The sequence below is a fragment of the Anabrus simplex genome, chromosome 6, assembly GCF_040414725.1.
Source record: "Anabrus simplex isolate iqAnaSimp1 chromosome 6, ASM4041472v1, whole genome shotgun sequence".
Taxonomy (NCBI): Eukaryota; Metazoa; Arthropoda; class Insecta; order Orthoptera; family Tettigoniidae; genus Anabrus; species Anabrus simplex.
The window spans coordinates 19,447,917-19,467,231 of NC_090270.1; the positions used below are offsets into that span (position 1 = coordinate 19,447,917).

Sequence of the window (19,315 nt, forward strand, 5' to 3'; positions counted from 1 at the left end):
AGCGTGAGTAAAATGATTTATAGCCTAGATTGTAGAGGCTCATCCCCCACCTTCACATACCAACTTTCATTAAATTCTCTTCAACCGTTTTCTCGTGATACGTGTACATACATACATACATACATACATACATACAGACAGACAAGACAGACAGACAGACAGAAATTACGGAAAAGTGAAAAGTGCATTTTCTTGTTACTATGGGCATGACTAATACAGAAATACCATTATTTTCAAATTCTGAGCAATGTACAGACAAAACTCTTATTTTATATATATAGATTTCTTGTGCTGTAATCATTATGCTACCACTGTATCATGACCATTAAGTGTTCATCAATATGTTTTATCAAATTTGTTAAGATTCCTCAGACCAGTGTGTGTTTTAAGATTGAATGAGGCTGATGATGCCCAATAAATAGTGGACGAAACATGTATCTTTAAAATTCTGGTAATTTCTATGTGTATTTGACCGCATAATAGTGGAATAAATTGTACTGAATAGGTGGTATTAAAATTGCTCCTTGTGTAAACTTTGTGATTAGCTATTTTCAGTACAGAATAATAAAGAGAATAATGGTTTATAAAGCTGGCAACCAATCCAAGACTTCATTCTTCTTTACTACAATGCAGAGCGTCATACTGCCGCTTTTACGTGGGAAAAACCTGGAGGAAATTCACTTGACACCTCTGAAACATCTTCCGTACAGCCCAGAATTATCGCCGTGCTACTACTATTTGTTTGGATCACTCAAACAAGACTTAGGAGGACAGCGGTTTGATGATGATGCAAGTGTAGAAGAGTTTGTGCATAACTGGCTCCGCACACGTCCCTCTTCTTTCAATTGGGACGGCATGAGAAAATTACCAAGCCGATAGAGAAAGCGTGTATCGAAGGCAGGATACTATGTAGAAAAGTGATCTCTATATGTGTGGGTTTTTTTTTGTTGGTAGATGCAATAAATTTTAAAAAGCAATTCCCGTTTATATCTGATCAGCCCTCATAGTTTAGACGGTGTCGAATCATTATGCCTGCATACCATAGCTGAGGCCACGTTATTACGATTGTGTAATAATTTTATATTTTACTGTAATTTAATGATCATTTTATTTTATTTTTTGAAATGATTATTTTGTTGTATTTTAAGATTTTTTGCAATCCGTTTCAGATTTATAATAATTTTTTCTCTTTTTTTTTGTTAAAGGAATTTTGGTCCCCGTGGTACTTTTGATGGCCCACCCACTTTTCATCCTGAACCAGGTATGTGTGTTACATATCTTTGATTTTATCTAACATATATTTTTCCTCTGTCCTTCTTAGTAATTTTTCTGTTTCATATTTTTCCAGACTTGCATGTGACAACACACACTGTTGTGTTGGAAGGGCAAAGTTTTGGAATTTTATGATTTGGGAAGAACGTCAGGGTGGAGGAACATATTTTACAATCATCATTAAACTTCTGTGGATTTCAACTTCTTGTTTGTCCACTGTTTCTAGCCATTATTACCTCGGGAATTTGTAGCAACCAAACTGTACTATATAAGGTCTTGTAGAATAAAGTACTTGTTCCCAGTAACTTCTATTTTAACTTAGATTACTATGAACAGAACTGAAGTTCTGTACTTGCAGACTTTGTCAGAAACAATACTTAATCCAGGTAAATAACATTTGCCATGGTTTGTCAGTTTTTCACTTCCTCTTCATGTTGCAACTGCTTCGTTGAAATACCTGGGTGTGCTCTGTCCGTTAGATTTTTGGCTTATAGTGTTCATTTTGCAAGCTTCTTTTAAATAAGTGCCTTCCAACTAGCACTTATAAAAATAAAAAAACACATTGAATTTATTAAAATATTGAGTCTAGGTTACATCTCGTTAAATCTTTTTCTGCTTCTCTTGCACTGCACTATATCTTTTCTGTATTCACGTTGTATGACTCCAGTGTCTAACATAGCATATTACCTGGTGTATTGTAGCCTCCGTGGCTTAGGCGGCAGCACGCCGACCTCTCACCTCTGGATTCTGTGGTTCAAATCCTGGTCACTCCATGTGAGATTTGTGCTGTACAAAGCAGAGGTGGAGTAGGTTCTTCTCAGGATACTCCGGTTTCCCTGTCATCTTTCATTCCAGCAATACTCTCCAATATCATTTCATTTCATCTGTCAGTCATTAATCATTGCCCCAGAGGAGTGTGACAGGCTTCGGCAGCCGGCACAATTAGTATGGTATCTTTGCCGGTAGATGGGGCTTCATTCATTCCATTCCTGACCTGGTCAAATGACTGGAAACAGGTTGTGGATTTTCACCTGGTGTATTAGAACCTGTTTTTATTCTTCTTTCACTTTTATAGCCACAAAAGGTAAAGTAGAATCCAATATGTGATGACCTTCCAATTGGTGCAGTGAACATACAAAGAATTGTAAATTGTACATGTTTGTATTCTAAATTATTCTGTAACTAACTTATGAGAGTATTCTGAGTCTTACTGCCTTCCTTTGTTGGAAGGTGGTATTTTAAAATTAAAAAATAACAATAAATGATGAACACTTGACTTTTAGGCCTACATATAAATTAATGTTCCTAGTTGCTAATAAGTCCATTCTCCAATGAGAGCAAATGTTAAGCGAGAAGCAGTGCTAATGAAACTTCTGGGTAATTCAACATCCGTCAAGTTTCTGTAAAAAAATAAATGTTTGTACTTAATTGTTATTACAGTTTATGGTGTGGATTGCTTCCTTCCCATTCTGAGCCCTTTCCTATCCCATCGTTGCCATATGGCCTATATATGTGTCGGTGCGACATAAGGCAACGTGAGGGGGGAAAAAAAGCGTGCTAATTCCAATGACTCAGGGGTTATATGTATGTGCCATTTTCAGCAATAGAATTCATCATAGAAAGACCAGCATAAGGCCTCACCAGAGGCCATACGACGTTGTTGTTCATGGTTCAGGCAGATGCCAAACTGTATAATCATTATGTCAAATTAACAGAAAATAGGCGTAAGTTTTTAAGGAAATGGAAATATGTGAATTCAAGAATAGCCTTTATGAATGTAATCTAACTTAATACAGTGCATGGAAGCAGATTTTCTGAAATGTTCACATTTTTCTATCAGCACTACATAGAGTCTAAAGACTTGCAGTGCCTAGTTTTGTAAATCATTGTAGCCTGATTCAAATAACTGTGTTATTTATTACACTGATGTGCAAAATTTATTGGACAAAAGTGGCTTCCATCGGTTTATCTCTCCTGAGTTTTGTGAATGTGGGAAAATCATAATGTAGGAACTTGTAATGTGCAGGTATGATGAGTGAAATAGTATACAAACAATAAAGGATACAAAGGCATCCAATTGAACATTTAGAAGTTACTTTATTTATTACAACAAGGGATTGTATTGCTTTTAAATGAAGGAAATAGTTCTTTTGGATACTCCAGTTGCCTGTTCACCTAAAACCTGGGCCTTAAGCAAAAATTTGTTTTTGCCGAATCAACGCAGCAAGTTAAGAAGCCTGTTCTGTAATGATAATTTCGGTTTGCAATGAAATGTGGATCCACCAAATTTAAGGAATTAATTAATTTAATGATGAACATTACTGGCTTTTTCTTTCTGTGGGTGGGGGCAGTAGAATAACACACATGGTATCCCCTGTCTGTTGTAAGAGGTGACTAAAAGGGGCCCCAGTGGCTCTCAACTTGGGAACGTGGGTGAGTGACCATGGGGCCCTGATCTGAATCCTGGCATTGCTTCCACTTGCTTGTGCCAGCCTCCTCACTTTCATCTGTCCTACATGACTTCCCTTGGTCAAACCCTAACGGTATTAGGTTGCAAGGCCTGGGGAGTCTTTAATTTTCTCGCCCTTCGTGAACCTTGTCTTCCTTTGGCTGATACCTCCTTTTTTCCAAGTGTTGGATCACTTCCACTTTTTTTTCTGATTTGTGTATATCCCTTTCTGCCCTGAGATATTTTCTTTGAAATTTGAATTTTTTTCTTACTTCAATGTACGTTATTTTGAGCCTAGTTTTCAGGAAGAATAGTTTTTAAAAATATTTTCTTCGCCGTTCTCGTGGAAAACCACCCACACGATCATGCTAGTTAGGGTTTATTTGAGCACATTTCTTTGCTGAATGACATGTTGAGAATATGAAATTCTGTTAGTTGATGATTTTATTTACAGTGCATCAAATATATGAAGTAAAATAGGTTATAAAAGATCAATATAGGACGTATATAAACAGAATATTCTTTGAAAAGTAGTCTTCGGTTCGATGCCGGTTGGGGACTCGGTGATTGACATGTAGGTAAATGATTAGAGAATCATTATCAGTAGAATAATTATCTCCATTGTGCTCTTCCTCTTAATATTGCCACCGTGAATAGAATCATCAGAATCATTGCCTACATGTGAAGATATAGGTTCTGGTACCCACTCATCATCATCATCATCATAATCACCATCTTTACTGAGTAAGTCCTCACAATCAGATGCATAGGTTAATCTCGCTATTTCTTCATCTGATATCCCTAAAATTCATATAAATACATGTATTTTGTATTCACATAAGTATACTAATGCTTAATTAGAGAAATCTTCCCAGAATACTAATGAGCACTTTTGAGGTTAGAAACACACCATTACCTCAAATTAAACCCTAACCCGCAACATCGTGCTAGTTGTAGATTGACAGTTTATTATAACCGCGAGGTTCAAAAAGTAGCATTGTTAAGTATATGTAAACCTACTATGATGATTTTAGGATCTTTTAAAAATATTCACAATGAAATCAGTATGAAAAAGACAGTATGAAAAGGGACATTTTAACTAGAGGCCGCATGGTATGTTTTGTTTACAAAAGTTTAAACACTTATGCTGCCTCCTTGTGCCCAGCTATCAAAATAAAAACAACTGCAATACGAAGCGTGGAACCCGCACAATCATTACAGCCCGGTGTGACTCAGGGAAATGGGCTAGTTTTCTTTTAATAAAATAAAAGCCCAACCCGCACGATCATGTGGGCTCGGGTGGAAAGGGATATAGAGGATGGTTGCTTAGTTGTACTTCCTCTTAAAACAATAATCACCACTACCATTACCAGCACTAACAGGCTTTCTGGCCAGTTGCAGTGTTCACAATATACAAATAAGAATTTGTAACATAAATTGTTCTTTACCCCCTGAAGGCGGGGAGTGCAGACAAGGAATACACCCACGGTATCCCCTACTTATCGTAAGAGGCGACTAAAGGGGCTGACCGAGGGGCGATTGTATTGGAACCATGAAACTACTTGTGATTAGTACCATCATGCGGGGAACACCATGGGTCGACTTTACTTGCGTGTAGTACCACTATGTTAGTTACACAATAGGTTTGTGATTAGTAGCAACAGGGAGTGAATCCGTATGGGTTTTCCAGTACCCGTGATTGGTACCATCGTGAGAAACATCACAGGTCTGTGATAAGTACCACTATATGTGCGACACTGTGGGTCTGCGTTGCCTGTGATTAGTACCCACTATGTGAGGAACACCACGGGAATACTGGCGCCCGTGATTAGTACACCTAGGTGAGGAACAGCATGGGTTTGTGTTGCCTATGTGTGCCGTCATTATGTGAGAAACACCATAGGTCTGCGTTACCTGTGCAACGTACAATACCTGAGTAGTACCATAATGTGTGGAACACCACGAGTCTATGCTACTTTTGATTAGTACCACAGCATGACAAATACCATGGTTCTACTTTACTAGCGATAAGTACTATTATGAGAGGCCCTTGACCTGGATTTTGGACCCCTTTAGACAATCGGCATCCTTGATTCAGGATTGTACTGTAGAAGCAGTCCCTTGGTCAGTAATACTATTGTTTATGATAGTTTCTGGGAAGGTGGGGCATTCGGGGTCGGATCCATTGATTGTTTTAAATTCATATCCATCCATTCATTCTCGATCATCATGTTTTTTAATTCTGGTCAGTGGATGATTTTTAACTTTTAAATTATCATTATGTTGCACCTCATTTGGTATCAAAAGGGCCGATGACCTAGATGTTAGGCCCCTTTAAACAAGAAGCATCATCATCATCATCATCATCAATTGTTGTGCTTTACATAATAATCTATGGAATGTACTTCTGTTCTGCAAGAGATGCAGCAACAGTTTCTGCAATTCAGGGCACTATTCCCGGTATTTGCGTTGCAACAAATTTCAGTCTGGATCCTGGTGTGTTTACCAATAAAATTTGGAGACCTAGGAAGTTAACTGATATTTCCATTCACACTTACTTTGTTTCTGCCTATGGAGTATCTGATTTTATCAAGTCCGTGTTCTTTGATTACAGTGATAATGATGAGATATACCATGTGTCTGAGGCAAGATATCACTGGAATATCATAAACAATAATTTGAACCGTCCAGCATCCCATGATTCAAGAAGAAGAAGGGGTATGATAAACAGTTGTCGAATTCCTCTTTGATTCTGTTGTGTCCATCAGAATTTGATCGAGCACGTCATCTTGCTCTTCAGTAAAAGGATGCAGGCTTGTGGCTCAAGGCTTTTCCATCGGCTAATGTTGGCACACTTATCGATAATACGCCATTTTAAATTGTAGTCGGCTTTCGTCTCAGTTGGAAAATATGCCAGTCACATAACTGCATATATGGAGTGGAAATCGACATTCGTGGCCATCATGCTTAAAGTTGCCCTAAGAATGCTGGTCTGTTTTCAGGACACTGTTTAATTAATGATTTGTCTGGCTCCATGGTTAAATAGTTAGCAGGCGTGGAGTTTGCCTATCAGACAACAACTCGACATTGAAATTAATGAAATCTTCAAAATTGATTTATATCTTTCGTTGTCGCACCTGTCCTGGAACCAGGTGGCATTAGTCATACAGATGGAAAACGCAACAGCGTTAATCTGCCGAGATATTTATGTTTACTGGTTCCACATTTCCGTACTTAGTATGGTATCATTCATTCCATTCCTGACCTGGAATGACAATAATGATTGTGAATAGCACCTAAGTGTTGCTTTTGCTATTTACAAAACCAAGAAATATTTATAAAAATACAAAATGAACACAATACATAAAGTGTAGAATACAATGAATAGAATTTAGGTTTAAGGATTCAATCAAGAAAAAAGTTGACAGTACAATACAAAATATGTAGCTACTATGATAAATGAGGAGGTGATGTTCAAAACCGGGTAAGTGCTACATTTTTCAGGAAAGGCAAAAACCTTGTAAAATACCCTTCACATTCATTGGAGAACTTTTATTTTTCATGGACACCTGCAAGGCAGAACATGCATTTAAATCTGTTATTCATACGTTTTTGTCATGAAATGCACTCAAGTTATTAAGAAAAAAAATTATTTGGGCTAGTATAGTTTTGATTGACATCATTTGGACAAATCTGGTTTTGATTGCAAATATCTTGTAATTTTTCTGTTTTGAATGAGATCTTAGCACATGAGATATAATTTCTTTCAAGGCAAGAAGTTTAATTGCTCTTAAATATTTACAATGTTTTGCTTCTTTGTTCCATCTGCCACCTTAATAATCACATTTCTACACTTGCACCCACAAACTTCTTCCAGACATTCGCAATGAGTTGCAGTGTACCTTTCTTCTTCAATACAGTCATTATGTTTATCATCAAGGAGGATGTCTCTGCACAACAACAATGATTTCTCTTGGTGCTGTCTCCAAATTGCTTTTTAAGAAGCTTGATAATGTCCGCAGAAGCTATCGTATGTTTCAGAAGTTGTGGAAGTACTGTAATATTACATAATCTTTCTTTCCTTTCTTCAAAATTGATAAATATCCATCTCTGTCAAATTTCAATTTGGAGTGCATCTGCCCTGTAACCAGACAAATTTAAGTTTCCTTTCTAGATAACCTCCTTCAGGGTGATGCGTTTCATATCCTGTATACCAGGCAGCTTCTGATGCACATCTTGCAACACTTTGATGTTAAGAATATTCCAGGTAGTTCTCAGAAACATTACCGGCCCAACTTCAACATATTCTTCTTTTGTTACTATGGTGGGCTGCTTCCTCAAAAGTTTCTCCACTCGGTTTTCCGTGGTTTCCCATTTTCACACTAGTCAAATGCTGGGGCTGTACCTTAATTAAGGCCACGGCCGCTTCCTTCCCATTCCTAGCCCTTCCCTATCCCATCATCGCCATAAGACCTATCTGTGTCAGTGCGACGTAAAGCCAATAGAAAAAAAAAAGTTTCTCCACTCTACCAAACATGTGATCTGCTGGCAAGAAACTATGGCCTTGAACACGAAAGTCATGCTTTACTTCTTTCACTTGGTCTGGAGATTGTTTATGAAGCCAGTGAGTTAGTGTGTGAAATGATGTGGGCATTGTTATTTTGGCCGTCATGTCCATCGCAGAAAAGTGTTCATCATCATCATCATTTTACAGTTCCAGTTTACCGGGTACTGTTGGCGAGCCTCTTCCATTCTCTTATTGAAATTCTGTTGTTTATGACGTCCTCCAGTGTCCTTCCCCGATCTGCAATGTCGCATCTTTATGATGTCCATCCAGTGGGTTCTTGGTCTTCCCACCATCCGTTTCCCTGCCACATGTCTCTCCAGGTTAACATCTGCTTTCCTTGTTGGCTCCATCCTCATTACATGCCCAAACCACTTCAGTCTGGACATGCTGACCCGATCTAACAATGATGTAACAATCCCAGCTTCCTTCCTAACCACTGAAGTAATTTAATTAAAATGGTGTCTTTCAAGTTGTGACAGCAGTGTTGAACTTACTTCTGTTGCATCCCTTCCCTCGTAATCCTTGGACCAACAATACAATGTAGGATTTTTACCATCCATGCCAATGCAACAAAGGCTGTAATAGTTTATTTTCCCTAAGAAGAAAGCATCTTGGATGGGTGTTCTGGGAAGGGGTTGCACTTGTTGCATATCAAAATAGAATTCTCTCTGGATAGTTCATAAAAAGCTTTAGCACTTACTTATGCACTTGAAGATTCATCATAGGAGTAACACATTTCTTTGGATCTTCTCCAGTCTTCAATTTGTTATTAAGAACACAAGCCATAAGCATCTGAAGCATGCATCTGAATACCCTCCAAAACATTGTATAGTTCACTGTTTTTGGTCCTCTGAATTGTTATAGAGGACACAAACTGAACACTGAGGCTGCTATCCAGATAGACACACTTTGATTTTGAATGGTTATGATGACTTCCTTTCTCGCATACACTATATTTGTCATTTGATTTGCTTGATTTTCTTTTGCCTCCTCTTTTTTCTCTTGGAATGTCACCTTTGATATACTTGCACAATGCTTTGACAGTCCCAATGTATTTAGAAAGAAATCCTGGTAAACTCTCGTATAACTTCTTGCTGTTGCCATCTGCAGTCAATGTAAAAACAGAAGTTAACTATAGTACTAAGAAAACCTAGTAATTTGTGAAAAGAAAATAATGTAAGCAATAAAAATCCTTACATAGTAGCTAGCAGGTGCTGAAGACTTGATTTTTTCTCTTTTCAACATCGTCTAGCCTAGGTCTTTTCTGTACTAGTTGGTAAGATGATAACTAAGGAAATGAATTTAAGGTGGAAAGTATGGTCAGAAAATGGGCAAAAAAGGTTCTGAAATTACTTACAAAAAGGTGCAGAATAAGGAGTTGATAAAATCATTTTATTAAGTTTTAAACCAGTTTCATGAACATTTATCACATTTACTCGGTTCTAATAATTATCCAACATATTACAGTATAGTGGATTACACACAATATTTCAACATTTTTTACAGTGAGTTGCTGGTGCTTGGAGCTCAGTAGATCCTTATATAGCGGGAAACTCCTCGACATCTACAGAGACCAATGAATTCTATCTTGTCAGCACTCATAAAGGGAGTTCAGTCAAAGTTGCAAAGGTTTCCACATGTGGATTGATCTTCAACTTTTTCTACTGTTCCTCCTCCATACCTCCTTCTTAACCTTCGACATGATTTTGTGTTGTGAAAAATACGCTCTGGTCCAGACTTGTAAAACACTAACATGGCTAACAAGAGTACACATTCATTCCATTACTAACTGAACTTAGTTTAAACTGTTGCTGCAGATTGACCATTCTTGCTGAGTTTGGCCATTGTTGCTGGGATATAAATGACTGGTGCTTTCCACAAATTATATTTTAATATTTATTTATTGACTGCTGTTGAGTTCTGATAAAAATGTTAAAAATCTGTTCAAGAAAGGAAAAAAAAAAGTCTAAACTATTTTAAAAAAACCAGATAAATATGGGGTGAAAAGGGGCTGAAACATGAAGTAGAAGAGAAAATATGACAAAATCTAGCAACCTTACAAAAAGATGCAAAAAATTGTGTTTATTTCACTTCATTTCATGTCCCCACATACATATATATTGACTTACCTGTATGAAAAAAAGCTATTTTTTAAAATGGTGCTGCACCTTAAAACTTTGGGTGCCACGTGCCGCCACATGGTGTCACGCTGGTCTTCAAATTTGAGATGGCGTGACACCATATGGCGGCACACAGGTCTTGAAATCATTCCAGCTATGTATTGCTAGTATGTGCCACCATATTGCGGCACAGTATTCTTCCGAAATCACTGACTGGCCAGTGGTCATTCTGACAAGTGAAAGCATGCCAGGCATTGGTTTTTCCTAGTTTACGTGCAAATTATCATTCGGTTTGTATAGTTGTGCATAAATATAAAGAAATGGAAGATATTGGTAATATTCTTAGTGGAAATGGTAAGTGACTTACCAAGAAGCGAATTAGTGAATTGGATATTTGTGAATTACTTATGGATTCTGATGGAGAGAAAGATGTATGCGTTGATGACATTGAATATAACGCTAGTGACGGTGAGTGCACTGACAGCATGACAGATGTATCGAACTGTGTGGAAGATGATGGCGATGCTGTTAGTGATATTATAGGTGGGAATGATGCTGGTGCAAATGGTGCACACAATCATGTGAAGAATGATGACTGGGGTCCTTGTGTAGGGGCACATAAAGATCCATTTACAAGCCAGGAGCATCCAAATCTTCAAATTGATACTTCTTCAGCCATGGGAGCACGCGCATCAAAAATTTAGAATCGGTCTACAACTAAACCTAAAAATAAAAATAAACAGCAGACCAATGGCCACATGACCCTTTTAGTCGCCTTCTACGATAGGAAGGGATTACCATACCTGCCAACTTTCCCAATTTAGGCCGGAGACTCCCGATTTTCGATACTTTTTCCCGCCTCGCGATTTGAGCTTTTTTTTTTGTTTCTCCCGATATTAGCTTATTTTTTGGTGAACTTAAAAAATTTGTTTTCAAATTCTGCCATTTCAGCATTATACGCCAGTGGCCGGAAGTCCTTCGCTCATTGGCCACTTTTAAATGAAATATCAACGTTTATTAATACGAGAAATGCGCGTGAATGTGTGGTGTTTATTCAAACCTGTATATCGTGACGCGAACATAGATTGTCAAGCTCTTGTTCTCCCGTGCTATGTTCGTGTTCCTTCACATCAGTCTAGTCGATTGTAGAGGTGAGTCGCTAGATTTGTAGTCTTTTTTAGTAATTTAGTGACAGAATTTCAAAAATAGCGACTAGTGACTTGTCGAGAGATTTCAGAAGCCATTTGGAGATAATTCTGGCGAATTTTAATTTATTACTTTATAAAAATAGCATTGCTCTTCGCATAATCGCACGGGCGCATGATGCAATATATTAATCCATGCATTTGCTAAGTAATGGCATCTAAGTGCATGACTGATTCACACGTGTGGAACATAAGTTCGTACTATTTTCGGAAGACTTATCAGAGACCAATCATCTCATTCACATACTTCCTGTGAGGGAATAGAGATGTGTAATTTTTAGCCTTGTAGCCTCGTATACCAACAGTCAGATTTTGGGACAATAAGTGTTATAATATGAACCATAGTACTTCTGTAATGCTATAATCTATCAGCTTCATTGTCCGTATTGTTAATTTAAGAACACAAGTATGAAGGATGAGTTTTCCACCTAATCAATACTTTATTTACAAAATGTTTAAAATTATCTAAGAAGGTTCACCAACAGCTGAATGGGTCGAAACCAGTACTGTTTTAATGTAGGTAATTTTAAACATTTTGTAAATTAAGTATTGATTAGGTGGAAAACTCATCCTTCATACTTGTGTACTCCTATAATGCGCAAAACATGTAGAAATAGCTGTTTTGACCAGTTCTATCTCCTGATTTTTCGTGATTTTCATATCAAAATCTCCTGATTTCTGGTTTTGTTAAGTTGGCAGGTATGGATTACCTGTGAACGTATTCAACCCTTCTACTCCATAGGGGGTCCAACACAGGGTACCAAACCACAATCCATTCCGCACCTAGGTCGCCCCTTTTAGTCGCCTCTTACGTCAGGCAGGGTATACCGGGAGGGTGTATTCTTCATCTGCACTCCCAACCCACAGGGGGTAACAATATGTAATGTAATATAAGTAGTTGTTTTGCATTTCAGTAGGTTTTCATAAATATTGTGTTAGCATAAAGAATGTTAGTTCGAATTAGCACATAAATTTGATGTATTTGAAATTTTTGTTGTACAGTACATTCCATATAAAGCATAAAATTTTTTTGTAACACCATATGGCATCACACTATAGTTTATGTTTAGTAAAAATTGATGTGACGCCATATGGCATCACACATGACCTTGGTATGATGAGATAAAGTTTACTTAGTACATCATATTAATATATTCCAAGATTATATAAACAGCCTACAAGGTGTACAATTGCTGTGCCACCATCAGAATACTGTTGAAATTCATGCCTGGCACCAGTGGAATAGTGTGCTACAATTGGCTCGGCACTCAACATGTTAAAATCCTTTCTCTAGTGATAACAGTTGTGTGAGAAATACGGTTTGATTATTATTTTTCTTGTACTGCGATTCTGATTATTCTTAATATAATCTGCAGCAACATTTTTGCTATTGAATATCTTCATGTCATGCTTACACGGCTGTTTAAATGCCTTCAGATTTTTGTACCTGTGAAGATGTGAAAGAAAGGTACAGTCCTTCATGCAGGCCCCAGCAAAGACAATAGTTCATATTATAACAGTTATAAATTAACTGAGTCAAAACTGAAAAGAGATGGCTTCAGATATTACACGAAGAAAAAGTAGTTCATATTGCTGATGAGAATTTACTATTATTAACATGTTCTTACTTGTTATGTCTTTTAGCTTAATCCTTTCATGGCCGGTTTCTGGAACGACAGTTACCTGTAGATGCATAGTTATCAGTGACTTAAGATGATATGTTCAAAATTAGTTTCCGAAACAACAGTTACCGTCTTCTTCACAGTTAACTGCGCAGTGACTGGTAACTGCAGCTAAAGCTGTGGTTACCTCTCTGTTAGAACTGATTCCAACAAATACCGATATGCAGCGCCACTTCATTACTGTTTCGTACAAGGTCTTGTATTCGTTTCGTAAACATTAGTAAGTGATAATCTGATTATAATATATTCAGTCATTTATTGTAGTGTTTACGTGCTTTCTTTTCTTTTTTACGTTATGGTAGATAGTCTGCGTTTATAGTATTGTAGGTGGTTTTACGATACTAATTCGTATCAGCAAAATGGAATTATTATTATCTTCATCTTCCTCGTTATCATCAAATTCTGTGGCATCAGATGAAGAAGATTTGGCTGTTTTGGGTGCTCTACCAATGCCACGAGTGTTCAGGGCTTAGAAAAATCCATTCGATCACTTTATTGAAACTGAATTTCAGATGAGGTACAGGTTAAGAAAACAGACAGTGATGAGGTTAGAACATCAAATTGGTCAAAATATTAGACCTGAAACACACCGAAACCAATCTGTAAGTTCATTAAATTAAATTCTGATTACCCTAAGATTTCTAGCAACAGGAGCTTTCCAAATTGTATTAGGTGATGACATTAACCTACATAAATCAACGAAATGTCGCATATTGCAGAAGGTGCTCCCTCAAATTGCTGCTTTGCGCGACGGTTTTATTTACATGCTAAGAAACCCAGTAGAAATTGCAGAAACGAAAAGAACCTTCCATGCCATTTCTGGCTTTCCCTCTGTAATAGGATACATTGATGGGACGCACGTGAAGACTCAGTCTCCAGGTGGTGAAAATGCAGAACGGTGTAGAAATAGAAAATCCTACTTTTCCTATAACGTTCAAGTAGTTTGCGATAAAAGGCTGCGCATCAAAGATATTGTTGCTCGCTGGCCAGGTTCAACCCATGACAGCACAATCTTCAGTGCATCTGCACTGAATCTCAGATTTGTTCAAGGAGAATTTCCAAACTCTTTTTTGCTTGCTGACAGTGCATACCAGCAGAAGAAATTCATTCTTACGCCAATTCTAAACCCTCAAAATAATGCGCAAGAACGATACAACTCAGCACATACACGAACAAGAAATTGCATTGAATGGTGCTTTGGAGTTCTTAAGAGACGTTTTCCTATTATGGCTTTGGGATTTCGCACCAAACGACAAACAACTTTAACAGCAATAGTGGCAGCTGCTATATTACACAACTTAGCAATAGAAGAAAAAGAGGATATGCCAGTCATGGAAATGGATGCAGATTACGACGACCCAGTACCCACAGAAAACCTACCTGATAATGAGGTAATGCTGTTCGTGCCGCAATTGTGGGAAGCATTTTCAGATAATGTAAATATGAAACATTTATATTCTAATATAAATTGATGTATTAGACTATAGATTAACATATTAACATAGGGTAATTTTCAGATTAATATGACACGCAAAAAAGGAAAATAGTATTTGTTTTAGATTGTTCTTACATCATTTCAAGTTGTTTTAATTTTATTTTGTAATCAAGTTCCTTAATTTTAAATTCATATTCTTGTTTCTCCAACTCCTTAAGAGCACTCTTCTTTTGAATGTCTGATATTTCACATTTTTTATTATGTTCTACTTCCTTCATTTCAAATTCCTTCTTTTTAATTATCGCAAGTTCATCTATATCAGTTTTGGGTTTATTTCTGTTTACAATGCTTTCACTGACGCTGTGGACATAATCTGATTTTCTTTTAGGTGCTGGTTTAGGCCTAGGGAGTGCTGGAGTAGACAACATTTCATTCACTACATTTACGTCCACCTTATCATTGTCTTCAGTCACTGATTCCACTTGGATGGTGTCATTTGTCCTAGCTTACAACCTCCTCGGTACATGACGCCTCTACTGTAGACGTATCTTCGAATACGGGAATTTAATCATTAAACAAAATAGAACTGGAATCAAATGGATTTTCATCTTGTTCAAAATGATCTTTCAGTGCACCTATAATCTTAAGATCTATTTTGTCAGCCTTTGTTTCATGAGTCCCACCACCAGTTAGTGAACACCCAATCTGAAATTAAAGAACATTCACCATTAATATTTACATTTAAATAATCAACATATTAGTTACTGGTATGCATTTAATATAAGCCTGCTGAATAATAAATACCGATTTTTCATTGCTCTTTTAATTTTATTATATCATTTAAACGGTGATGTGAGGTCTCATATACTCCCACGAAATATAAAACATCTGGACTTCTTTAATTATAAATCTTGCAGGGAGCTGTAGTTTGTTACCTTCTTATCTGTGTCAACACACTTCATACCCAAGATCAGGGTTAGCTCACTACAATTAAAATTCTCAAGTGGACAGCCAGAGCTCACGTCATCAGTTAGGAGAGTATTTTTGTCAATGCATGTTGCGTGGCCCGTGGAAGTAAAACATAGCAAATGGCTGGTCCATTGCAGTTACTAAGATTACAAATTCTCAGTTGGAGGAGTGTATTAGGGAACTACTATGAAAAATGTAGTGATAAGGCTAATATCTTTCGGCTATTGTAGATTGCAGTTTGTAACGCTTTCGTGTTGTTCAAGTTGCAGCCTGAAAGACCGGATAAAGTGGATTTCTTGAAGGGTTTGGGAGCTTATCAAGTAAAATTACATATAAAAGAAAAGTGCAAGTTGCCAGTTTGTTCGCAGTGTACTAAAAATATTTGCACCAGTTACATCAAGGACGAATGAGTGTCACATCATCAGTGCTGGTTCCAAAGTGTGTTACACGTTTTCATTTATAGGATTATATTTGTTTACGCTCGTTTTGTTTTGGATCAGTGAAAAGTGATCTGTTTAGTAATATGAACATTTTTAGTGACGACAACAATCAAGGTGAAATTTACGAGGATGTCTACGTACTGTGAGTAACAAAGAAGGGAATATATATGTAATTTTTGCTTTATTAGCTTCTACATCTATTCATATTGTGAGAGATTATTACAGGCTGAATCCGATAAAATAATAGTAGTACTTGTATAAGATGCCGAATGTTTCTCATTGAACTCTATTTTCGTCACAAGTCTCAGAGACCTCATGTCACCAGTGCACGTTACCAGTTAGAGGATATATCAGTACTTACTCTGTCTTCGTTACTGTGCTTTCTTGCTTTCCTTTTCATAACGAAATACAGTTCTTTTGACTGTTTTGCAGTCCGTCCTCCTGTCTGGCTGGATGCATTGAAGGCTTTACATAAGTCCTCCCAAGAACTTTTTTTCTGAGCTACTGTTGCCCCATCAGTCTTCTAATTCTCAATCACTTCTTTTCTTTGAAGAACGAGGTCTATTAACAAGTTCCTCTCGAAAGGACTGAAATTTTTCACACGTTTAGAATTATCCGACAGTTCTGTATTGTGTCGCACCAAATAGCTATCATTCACTGACTTCTTATAATCGCATTGGGATTGAGATGTCTATGTACATGTTTGCCAACCAATTTTCATTATAGAAAACTTCTGCTAGTAAATGTAATTAGATATTACCAAAATAACCCTAAAAACATTTGCGTAGAGACATCTATTGGAGGATGAGAGATACTAAACATAATGGTAACTGTACTGTTTATTACCAGGGCTTATAAATCTTGATTTAAGTTTCCGGGAACTCGTTAAAGTTAACAGCACACTTAAAGTTACAAGCGCATTTAGGTAACTCGCAGGTAACAGTGGTGTACCAGAAACCGGCCATCAATCAGATTGTTTTCTCATTCTACTACCGTTGTTGATATCTTCTATAGTTGCTGTAGTATCCATTGTTTAATTAAAATTACAAAACAGAATGTCTACTCTATTCAGACCACAACAGTATACTGGATTGCTTTCCTGCCTGTTGCTCTCTGACTTATCTACACTCTGCCAAGATACAGAAAGTTAAATCAATGCCCTCAGGACTTAACCAGTTGTATGGAATAAGAAGTCTCAGCTTCATACAACCAAAGCCATACCATCATACAACTTATAATATCAACATTCAGTACTTCCACTTTCAAATTACTGCAGCCATTACAAGCAACAAAGGATGTTGCCCCAACTCCTCGGCAATTCTATACATAATTTATAAATAAGCAATAGCTGGGTACATTCCAATTCTACAACCTCCGACTGCCTCAACATTAGCACTCTTGCAAGATTTAAAGTGTCAATTCCGACACCTTTTTAACCTAGTTGGCGGTTTGATTACGAATAAACGAACCTAATAAAGTGTTTACATTTTTAACATATATCTATTACATCCACGGCATCTACAGAAACTTTATTAGATACAAAACTACAAGTTTTTATACAAAATTTAAAAACTTCGCTTAAAATTGTGCACACGTGCTCAGTTATTGTCACTTGGACTCTAAGGAAGTAATTTAAAATTCAATGTGTTTATGTGACATACAATTCATGGCAACTACTTTAAATGTGTTTTTAAGGCATATAGTGTGTAAAATGTGTGTTAGTCCTGATACCTTTTCTGATTTATGTATTTGTTTGAACTGATGATGCTTACAAGAGAATCAATACTAGTCTTCATTTATTAAAGGTATAAATGATATAGATTATATAAAGGGTTGAATGTTGGAACATCCGTCGATTGATTATCATATAAGTCAAACATCAACATGAAAATGAAAGTTATAAATTATGACCTGCCCTTGAAACGAAATTGTGATCATCTTAACCGAAAGATGCTATGTTGACCATTCAGCTGAGCAGTCCGACTTTCATGGCCTAGATTTATAGACTCTATATATTTTGGGATTTCGCTGTATGAAGAAAAAGACTCTGCAAGTTCTGTGTAGTTTGCTTCTTTCACTTGGTTAAAATATTAAAAAGTATTGCTATTCAGAAAAACAACTGGTTGGGATTTGATATGGGGCTCATGAAGATGGGCAGTATTGGGTCATATTTTGACCATCCCATCTTTTGTTTTGTGAATCAATATACAGTTGAAACTCCACATCTCTAATCATCTCAGGAACTAAATTTCATTTCGAGTTATGAACATTTTGAGAAATATAAAATTCCAGTTTTTCAGTACGTATAGCACATGATCAGAGCTTAACCATAAAAAAAAAAAAAAAGAACCTCTTAAATATTTTATCACTTTTAGCAACTTCTTGAAGACTGATGCATGCAGTAGTGGAACATGAAACATACCTCCATTAACATTGTCTCTAACAAATCTGTTACTGAGTGAATTGGCCCTGAGGTTAGGGTCGCACAGCTGTGAGCTTGCATTTGGGAGATAGTGGGTCAGTAGCCTTGAAGATGGTTTCAGTGTTTTCCCCACTTTCACACCAGGCAAATGCTGGGGATGTACCTTAATTAAAGCCACGACTGCTTCCTTCCCAGTCCTAGCACTTTCCTATCCCATCATTGTCATAAGATCTATCACTGTTGGTGCAATGTTAAGGAAATTTAAAAAAAATCTGTTGGTCTCTTCTGGTTTTTACTCTTGTGCTTCCACATAGTTTTCAGCAACAGTGCGTTATTGCTGTGTATACACTATCAGTTACATTCGATCAAAGAATTGTCACTGCACTTAACTCCTGGTTTACTAATGGCGCAAGACAGAATTTGTGCCCGTCCCAACTCTTGCAGGTCATCTTGTTGTGAACCATCATCTTGGGGGAATCATCATCATCTTCTTCTTCTGCTGTAGGTTGCTCAGCCACTATAATGTCGGAGTCCATAATTATGTGAATCTCAATCAGCTGTGCAATTAACAAGCTGCTGATACTCCACTCATTCTTCAGTAACAGGTGTGACTTCCTTCTCCTAGTGTTCTGCAACTCTTGAGCAACCTTTGAAAATGCTGTTTTCCAGAAGCAGTTTACAATTGTTTCCTGCTTCACATTAGCCCGCAATTTGCTTAGCTACTACTGTAGGTTGATGTCGGTTAATGACTCCT

The 19,315-nt window shown here is 37.1% G+C and overlaps 1 protein-coding gene across 2 annotated transcripts in view; it reads left to right on the forward strand.

The window, feature by feature from the left end:
* snama (something that sticks like glue) overlaps positions 1 to 19,315 on the forward strand; it is a 651,651-nt gene that overhangs the window by 373,473 nt on the left and 258,863 nt on the right. For both annotated transcript variants that reach the window (XM_067149701.2, XM_067149702.2), the window contains one exon: positions 1,206 to 1,261. In XM_067149701.2, the coding sequence (XP_067005802.2) occupies positions 1,206 to 1,261 (56 nt within the window). The remainder of the gene's footprint in view (positions 1 to 1,205; positions 1,262 to 19,315) is intronic.